Raw genomic sequence first — 9,617 nt, forward strand, 5'->3', positions numbered from 1 at the left:
AATGTTTCAATTATAAACCTTACTGCTTGTGTTATAAATCAGTCTTCCATATCACCAAGGCTGAGAAATTTCTGTCTGTCATTCTATATGGCTTCCCATAATGCCCGTTTCCCATTTTACAATAAGGATTTTAATCATGGTAGTTTAAGTTCCAGGATGGACAATAGTGTGGGCCCCCCACCCCTTTTAGTCAAAGCAGGAAAAAACAGAGGCCTATTGTGAGACAAAGAGCACAACACAATACAGTCTTCCTAAGCTGAAGTTTAGATTTTGGTTTGGTCTGTGGGGGGTTTGCTGTATTGTCTTTGCATCCCAATACCATATTGAATTGTGGGATTAGGTTGGTGCTTCATTAAATTTAAATCATATATTGAAAACATGGAGCTCCATTTTGTTTTAAACCTACATAAAATTGATGGATGAATTTAAGAGTGATTTTCCACGGAGTGACCACAACACGATAAAGAGCATCAGTATTTTATTTTAATGACCATCTACTGATCTGAAAATCTGAAATGATGGTAGGCAATATATAAGTCAGTCCAGTTGTTTCATTGTATGAGTTTCAAGTTTAGGGTAATCAATCCAAGACTTAACCAGTCACATAAAAATAAAATTGTTCTAAACAATGTATAAATCATTTTGACCTCTGGCTTAAGTTGATTTGGTAGATAAATGGGTTTGCTGCCCCTTTAACTCAGCCTATGTCATATAAGTGCGTAGGAAGGCAAGTAATGTGATATCCATGCATTAAAAATGCTTGGAATTTGTTTTTAAAGTCACTGGGTGGGTTTCAGACCCCAGAGCAAGAGCAAGCAGAGCCAGATGTGAATGGTCCCTTGCTAGGTTGGATGTCAAAGGGAAACTGAGCCTCCAGGAGGCCCACACTACATGCAAACTCGACTCCCTCTTCCTAGCCCCACACCCTCAAAACCGATCCACTCCTGTCAAAACACAGATAGTCAAGGGAGGAATTTAAGACATTATAAGTTTGTGTGTGTTTGTGTTCTTTTGTTTATCCCACCTGTTGTAATTTTAGTTAAAAAAAATTCTCGGATGCTTAAGAACTGTACACATATACAGGCTTAAGGTAGATTAATGAAGTAATATTACAAACCACCCCCTTCATTATGTGTTTGCTGTGTTTTATTAAATAAGGTCAATTTCATAGTCTACAAGTTTGGCAACATAGCCTGCATAACTGTGAAGCTTACAACATGGAAATTTCCCCTGGTTGCCTTGATGTAAAATCTTGTCATCATTCCCCAGATTTCATTAGGAAAGAGACCAGAAAATGTAAGCTTATTGTCAAATTACCATCATATGCCTGATTAAATCTGTACAAGGGGTGAATATTTTTGCAGGTTTTCTAGCAATGTGGCTCTGATTTCCTTCAAATGCCACAACCCTCCATCTTGAAATAATTACATTAGATCATGTATTTTGTTTTTATTACTCTAAATAGTTTTTTCTACACTTAGTCATTTTGAGAATTGGCTATCCATAAGAGACAAAGGAGTTTTATAAGGCTTTGAGTGTTATGCTATTTGATAATCTGATCTCATTCCTTGATGATTCCAATGATAATGGCTTCATTTATGCCATTTGTGAACTCAAGTAACTTGAACAACTGTAACTGAAAAAAAATACTAGAAACTTAACTAAAACTTTGCATATTTTTCATTACAGTTGGCCAGACAGACACGATCTCCCAAAAAGAAGACAGCCCTGAAACAATTGAGGTGCATCAGGAAGAGGTTACCCCTCAAGTTAATGGAGAGAAAGGAGACGATTCTGCAAATGCAGATGAAATTACAACTGCAGAAGAGAAGGTGGTAGAAGAAAAACAAGAGGAGACAAATGAGGTGGGCTTCAAGAAGATCTTCCGTTTTGTTGGATTCAAGTTCACACTGAAGAAAGACAAGAATGAGAAGACTGAGCCTGTGCAACTGCTGACAGTGAAGGAAGCAGAGAGTGGTGCAGATGCAGCTGCTGAGGAAAAGAAAGAGGAACCTGCAACAGAGGAAGACAAATCTGTGGAAGACAAATCACCAGAGACCACAGAAAAAGATCAGGAGGCCACGACTGAAGATGTGACTGATAAGGCAGAGAAACCAACTGACCAAACTGTAGTTGATGTCCCATCAGAGACTGAAAAGGCAAGTGATGGGGCAGCCGAAAAATCTGCTGAAGAAATGGGGACGATATCAGAGAAAGAACCAGAGTCAGAAGTGCCAACTGAATTGCCCACAAGTCCACCCTCTCAAGAGACACAGAGCCCCTTTAAGAAATTTTTCACTCAGGGAATCTTTTCTAACCTGCGGAAGAAGACAAGCTTCAAAAAGCCCAAAGATGAGGAACAAGTCAAAGAAAAGTCTGCAGAGGAGGACATTAAGGAAACTGAGGAGACCGCAGATGGTGTTGTTGAGGGTATAGAGGAAGCTAAAGTGGATGCAGAGAAAGAACCAGCTGAGGGTGAGCAAGTAGAGAAACTCTCAGAAACAGTTGAAACTAAAGCTGAAACTGCAGCTGAATCAACTTCCACTGAGACAGAAAAGACACAAGATCTTAAACTAGAGGCTGAGACTACAAGTGAAGCTGAAACTTTGACTCAGACTGAAACTGCTGAAGCTCCAGCTGCTGAAACTGTTGATGAATCCCAACCTATTGATGATGCAAAACCAACAAGTGACAAGCCAGATGTTTCAGATGAGGTGACCACTGAAGCTGAAATCCTGTCATCTCAGGAGAAAGCCAAGGCTCAGGGAAGCCCACTTAAGAAGCTGTTTACAGGAGCAGGTCTAAAAAAGCTGTCATCCAAAAAGCAGAAGAGTAAGAAAGAAGCTGAATCAAAGCAAACAGAATCAAGTGAACAAGTTGCTGAAAACATCCTGTCTTCCACTGAGTCTGCTGAGCCCCAAAAACCTGACAGCGGAGCATCTTCTCCAGAAGAATCTGGTGAGCATCTTGTGGGGGAGGTAACTCAAGCTGAGGTGGCTCAAGCCGTGGAGCCTGATGGCGAACCAGTCACTTCTGACAGTGAGAAAAAGAAAGATGGAATTTTACCTTGGTCCTCTTTCAAAAAACTAGTCACTCCAAAAAAACGAGTCAAAAGGCCATCTGAGAGCGAAGATGAAGCCCCTGGAGACAAACCCAAATCTTCTACCCTATCTTCAACTGAAAGTGCCATCTTCGATGAGAAAACTGATGAGCCTAAACCCTCTGAAGAGGTACCATCTGAGTCTAAAGAAGAACCACAAACAGAATCTAAGGCTGAGACAAAAGCTGAGAAGTCTGAACCAGTTGCAGAGGAGTCAAAAAGAAAAATGGATACATCTGTGTCCTGGGAAGCTCTTATTTGTGTGGGGTCAGCTAAAAAAAGGGCCAGAAAAACTTCTGATTCTGATGATGAAGAACCTAAAATTGAGGAAGAAGTGCAGCAGTCTGGAGAAGAGCAGACGAAGACTGCCGAGTCCCCTCTTGTAAGCTCTGGTGAAGCTGATCATGAGAATTTGGCTTCTTCCCCCGAACCAGAGGAAGAACTTGTGTCTACCTGGGAGTCCTTCAAGAGGCTGGTAACCCAGAGGAAGAAACCTAAAGCAGAAGACAAGTCTGATGAAGCCTCAGGCCCAGAGCAGACAACTTCTGACAGTGAAATCCCCAAAGAAGAATCCTCATTCTCTTTGAGGAAATTGATTCCCCGCAGGAAGAAGAAGTCTGATGGTAAACAAGAGCAGGTTTCTTCTGACGTTGGCTCTGCAGAGGATGACTCCGACACTCCAGCTGTGGTGCCTCTTTCCGAATATGACAATGAACCATCTGCAGAGGCAGAGGAGGTGAAGCAGGAATCTGCACCAGTAACTCAGACAAAGGCTATAGCTGAGGATAGATCACCATCTTGGATCTCAACCACTGTGGAAAATGTTGAGGATGAGACAGAGGGAAAGCAATTGAGTGACATACCCGAAGAAGGAGACACAGCTGCCACACCCAAATCAACCGATAACACCATTGCAGAGGACATTGTCGAGCTTACATCAGAAGCAGTTACGGCCCTTGAACAAGTAGAGGAGACTGAAATGGTTTCTGCTGTTTCACGTGTTACAGCATCTCCAGTTACATCAGGTGAGACAACTCCTGTCCCAGGTGATGGTGTAGAGAAGACTGATGTCGTACTACAACAAGCTGTGGAAACTATCAGTGTTACCGCAAGTGCCATAGCTGTCACCATGACTAAGGAACAGGAAAACGTAGTTGCCGTCATCCCTGGCACTCTTCTGGTTGAGTCAGCCATCAAGGAAGAGAAAACAGTCTTGGTTGCACACGAGAAAACAGAGGCAACCGCTGTTTGCACCGGCCTTGACACTAGTGAAATAAAGGCGGTAAAAGAAGAAAGCCTCAATGAGAAGCCTTCAGTAGAGTCAGTCACAGTTGTTACTCAGGCACTAGTCACAGAGTTAGCTACTGAAGACAAAACACAGGAGCCTGAAAAGGTCAGTGTGACTGAGGATAAGGTTCATGAGGCTCAGATAAGTGTAGGTCAAGTAGAGCTCAAAGATGAGCCCATAGGAAATGCAGTTGAGGAGAAAGTACAGTTTGAAGAGATGAAGGAGATATCTGAAGCTGAGACTGTGAATGATCTCCAAGAAGTAGCAGCAGTCAAAGTAGCGCTTATCAATGCTGTACAACAGGAACCAGAATTTCTTGAAGAGCCGGTGATGGCAGAAAAATCCCCTCAGGTTGAGGCTGCAGGTCCTGTTGAAGCAACTGTTGAAGAGTCAATCTGTGCTCAAACTGTAGAAGTCACAGAAGTTACTGTTGCTGAAGGTGAGAAAGTGCAAGAACTGAAGGGTGTTAAAGAGGCATTTGCCACTGTTGAGGTAGCATCTGTGGAGGGAGTTGCCATAGCTGAAGTAGAGGAGGCCATGGCAACCCTTCCAGAGGTGTCTGCTTCTCAAACTGCTTGGTCTACGGAAGATTGCATTCCTGTTGTGGCTGGAGAATCCACTGAAGTATTTACAGTCATCAAAGAGACTGTCTGTGTTATAAACTCAACATCTGAGACAACAGAATCCCATTCAGCAGATCTAACTCATGAACCTGTTATGGAAAATGTTCCTCTTGTTCTTCCCACTGGTGACCACAATATCCAGGTTATAGTGAATGATGTTGAGGTTGTCTCTGCTCAAGGAGTCAGTGAGGGAAACTTTGAAGTAGCCTCAACAAAGGTTAGTGTTGTGTTTGAGGAAGTTATTGAGAATGCGAAAGAGGAAACTGAAGTGATCCAGGCATCCCAAGTGACAGAGGCAGAAATAATTGAGAAACAGAGCAGTGTTATTGTGCAAGAGGTCATTCAAATTGTTGTGGAGAACCTTGCTGAGACACATGCAGAACAAAAAGTGTCTGAGAAATCCACTGAGGAGATAGAGAGCTGTGCCACAGCAGTGGAAGTCAAAATTGAAGAGTTCCCAGCGGTTTTTGAAAAACCTTCAACAGAAGTCATTTCAGGGGAAAAAGCTCCACTAGAAACAAGCCCAGAGAAACAAAAGGCATCTGACGATAGCTGCAAAGACGACAATGAACTAACTTGCATTGTCACTGAGAAACCAACAAAAATAGTCAATGAAGCCATCCTGATCTCTGAAACAGTCCCAGTCTCTATCACAGATGAAATCCATGCTCAGAATGAGGAGGTTGCCACAGTCTCTGTGGCAGATGTGCACCAAGAAACAGAGGTAACGAAAAGTGAAGTCGAACTAAAGCAAGCAAAAGAGACCAAAGAAAGTGAAGAAGGAAAAAGTCAAGTTGAGTCAGATTCCACAGAAGTGCCAACAGAAATCAAGCAAGAGACACAAGATTCAGAAGTTTCAGAAGCCATACCAGAAGAAAGGATGACAGAAATATCTGCAAGTCAAGACCAGTTTGTAGCTGAGCAGTGTCAACTGGCACAGGAGGTACAGATTGAGACTGCACAGGAGTTTAACGTGGGTTTCATAAATGTCATAGATGCAGATAATGTACCTGTTCAAGACATTGAGACAAACATGAAAGAAGACGGTTCAGATGGTCAGGAATCAGTAGTAGACAGGCCTCAGAAAGACTTGGAAGAGCCTCAAACGAAGGTTTCAACAAAGGACACGACAAATCAGGGAGAGTCCAGAGATCCAGATTGTCAAAAGACGGATGCTAAAAATGTACCTGCCAAGCTGGAGACTCCTCCTGAGAAGACAGCAAATGCCATTGCAGCAGAGGAGGTAGTGGAGGAGGTCGAGAATGAGAATGAGCCTGTCTCCACAGAGGTTGTCACAGTGTCATGAGCAGGTTAGTCTTTATACATTTATTGAAATTGCTTTGTTAATTTTATTTTTTATTGTAGAACAAAACAACAATAACAAAATATTCAAATGTTTTCAAAATTAGTTTTGTCCATCACAAACAAAAGAGTTCCACACGTTCCACTAATGTTCCACATTAGTTAGTAAACTTCACAACTTCTTCAGTTTTTTCATGGGGCCTTTTTAAAAGCATCAGTTGATCGTAGTTTTATTAGGGGTGGATTTCCATTCGGTGAGATGAAAAAGCTTTTGTTCCATGTACCAGTATCCAAGGGACCTTCGGTATCAAAGCAGGAATGCCGCTGCCTGACCCTGCACTTCACTGCTGGGTCTTAAAGGGAAGCCGTGTGAAGAGAGATGAACTTGTGGTGAAAGACCGAGTCTAATTCCCCACCCCCTCCCTTATACGCTCTCTTATTCTCTTCCAATCATCAAAGCTTTTAATATGTAGTTAGAGAACCAATTAATTTGATAAGATACACTGTATGATCAAATACAATCCATGGTAGTGTCATATCAGCATACGATAAAATTATAAAAAATCATAAAAGTTGTATTCAGTGATATTGATAGATTATTATTTATTCAATTAAATAAGTACTGAATGAAGTAAAGTGCTGCCTGAATCTCCATGTCAGTTTTCCCAAGAAATGATTAAGGAATGCTAGGTAATAATATAGGAGGGGCACTTGAATGGGTAATACTAAGTTACAGTAAGTACATTGACATGTTTAGTTTTTGTGTAGTCAAGCTACAGTCTTCATCGAAAACATGTTGCATGTCACGTCTTTTGGAATGTGCGCACAAAGCTCTTGATTGTTTATAGTATGATTAATGTGTTTACATCCTTTATAAGGCCAAACTGCATTACCTAGATTAATTAAAAAGATGAATTATTGTTTTAGTCCGACTTGAATCAGAAAGTGCACATAAATATACTTGATACTCATATTACATTTCAAAATGATTACACATGCGCAATAAAAACATTCATAATCAGAGGCAACTCCATAAAATAAATACATGTATTACCCGTCACCTATTAAAATAATTACACTGTTCACCCTGATGTTAAGTGTGACCAAAAAAGGAAGGGGATGGGAGAGGAGAGCTGGGTGTGTCTGCTAAATGTTTGATGAGTGCTAATGCAGCACTGCAGTAGAGCAGACGCTGGTGATATATAACATCGCTGCATGAGCTTTGGTGCAAGGCCCACTCTCTTCTCTCTCTCACTATCCCCTTTGCCTTGGTGACTTGTGCTGAGTCATACAACAGAGTGAGACAGTGGTTGGAGGCACAGAAGTGCAGTGCAGATGGAAAGAGCAATGTGTGTATTAATGTGAAATGATAGGTGACAAAGTATATTGCATTTTTGAAATAGCATTTGAATTAACATTAACAGACTTAGCAGTGTATATGATAAATAAGCTTAACATGTTTTGCAAACAAAATGCTAATGTACTAGCATCTGGTTGGCTTTTTTTTTCTCACCACTTTCCTTTATGTCTTGCAGTCTGCATGTAAAAAGCGGTCACATGACTGGGACACCGAGCTTTCCGGAAAGCAGGAAGTGAGTGGCAGCCATGGAGGACATTAAGAGACAGTGCTCTGTCCCAACTCCCAGAGCAAGAGACTAAAGTTCAATCTCTCTTCTCTCTCTCTCATTTAATCCATCCATTCATCCCTCTATTCCTCTTTCCTAATTCACTCTCACTCAGCTACCATATCACTGAGGTCTTGTGCCTCACTGGACTTATCAAGGGATGTCTCCTATTCCCACTTTCCTGTTTTTTGCCAAATTGCTTAAGATGCCATGTTTCGACGTGTAACTTACGATGGACATTTTAATTTTTTTATTAGTTGTTAAGCAGTCTGCCGAATGGAGAGAATATGTATGCGTGGATCTTGTATGAGCTAATGTGTGTTTGTGATGGAGTAGGATGGTTGTTATTTTGTATATTGTATTTATATCTAAAATATTCTCTCAGCCCTCTCAAAAACATTCTAACCTTCTACAAACCCATTGAAATCATGATGTCATGCTGGTGTGAAATTACAAAATATTATTTAGTCAAGTAATTTTAGCAAATATGGTACAGATACACCTTCTACAGCTATGGTAAATGAAAAAGCGCATAATATGCTGTGGCTGTAATGTGAAAATGAGGTAAAATTCAGTGAACACTGAAACACAATATCAAGGCATTATCATCTCCATGCTCACTGTAGATATACCACTTTTCTGTCCTTTACTGTGAAATGTTGTATTTTTATTATGTATATTTATCATGCACAATCACAATTTTACCATTGATGCGTGACATTTGAGATTTTAAAAGAGTCAATTTGATTTTGCTTTTAGTGGTACCCTGTGAAAATAGATGATCACGATGATGATAAACGCCTGCATGAGTAGGGATTGTTTAAAAAGGGACATTTTATTGTCCTCAACATACATGTGCACTTCACTGTTTGACGGCCTTAGCAAAATGCATGTTTTAACACCTAAAAATGCTCCTGAGGTTAAGGGAAAACTGTGAGAAAATTGTGCGAGGAGAATTGTATTTACACCATCTATCGGTAAACTCTCCAACACAGGTTGTCCAGTTAGTTACACATGGTTTTGATTCACATATAAGTGGGTATTCAGTAATATAATGTATTTTTTTTCTTTCTTTTTTTTCGCATTTCTAATCTCTGTAACAAGGACTGTTATTTCTTTGAAAGGCATGTAGATGCCTTATTGTCAGTCTCTTTGAAATTAGTAGTATTGTAGCCGTACATGCAGGCAAATAAAAGCGTTTCAAAATATGTAATGTGACAGTTGTTGCATATTTGGATGATGATGGTGACAAACTGTAAAAGAAAACGTTTAGACTGTCAGAAAGCAAAATGACAGAGACTGAAAAGGGGATGCACTATCTTCAATAGAAAAACAGCTCTGCTACTACTGTCACGCTTTGAATGAACAACCCACTCACATTCTTTTCTTAGCTTTTTATAATACAGTCTACTGTGAAGCTCTTTAACATTTGTACAAATTGTATACCTATGTACCTTAAGTCATGTTGTAATATTAACAAATAACCAATGAACGCATTAAGGAATGTTATATACCAGTAGCATGAGCCTCACCTCTTTTTGTATTCTTCAAGCTGTTAATAGTATGGATACAAAATCATGTCTATATTTCATTCAAATAAAGCTAGTGTAAATCAAGCTGACTAGGTTGTTTTTTTTTCATTATCCTTTCTATGTGGTTTTGTTTTTGAGCGTGTATCG

At 40.4% G+C, this 9,617-nt stretch overlaps 1 protein-coding gene across 2 annotated transcripts in view; it reads left to right on the forward strand.

Moving 5' to 3' along the window:
• Positions 1-9,165, forward strand: part of akap12b (A kinase (PRKA) anchor protein 12b) — a 39,128-nt gene extending 29,963 nt beyond the window's left edge. For both annotated transcript variants that reach the window (XM_079888509.1, XM_079888508.1), the window contains 2 exons: positions 1,690-6,321; positions 7,849-9,165. In XM_079888509.1, coding sequence (XP_079744635.1) covers positions 1,690-6,317 — 4,628 coding nt within the window. In that variant the 3' untranslated portion in view covers positions 6,318-6,321; positions 7,849-9,165. The remainder of the gene's footprint in view (positions 1-1,689; positions 6,322-7,848) is intronic.
• Positions 9,166-9,617: the final 452 nt, after the last annotated feature.

This window comes from Squalius cephalus (assembly GCF_949319135.1).
Source record: "Squalius cephalus genome assembly, chromosome: 12".
Classification (NCBI taxonomy): domain Eukaryota; kingdom Metazoa; phylum Chordata; class Actinopteri; order Cypriniformes; family Leuciscidae; genus Squalius; species Squalius cephalus.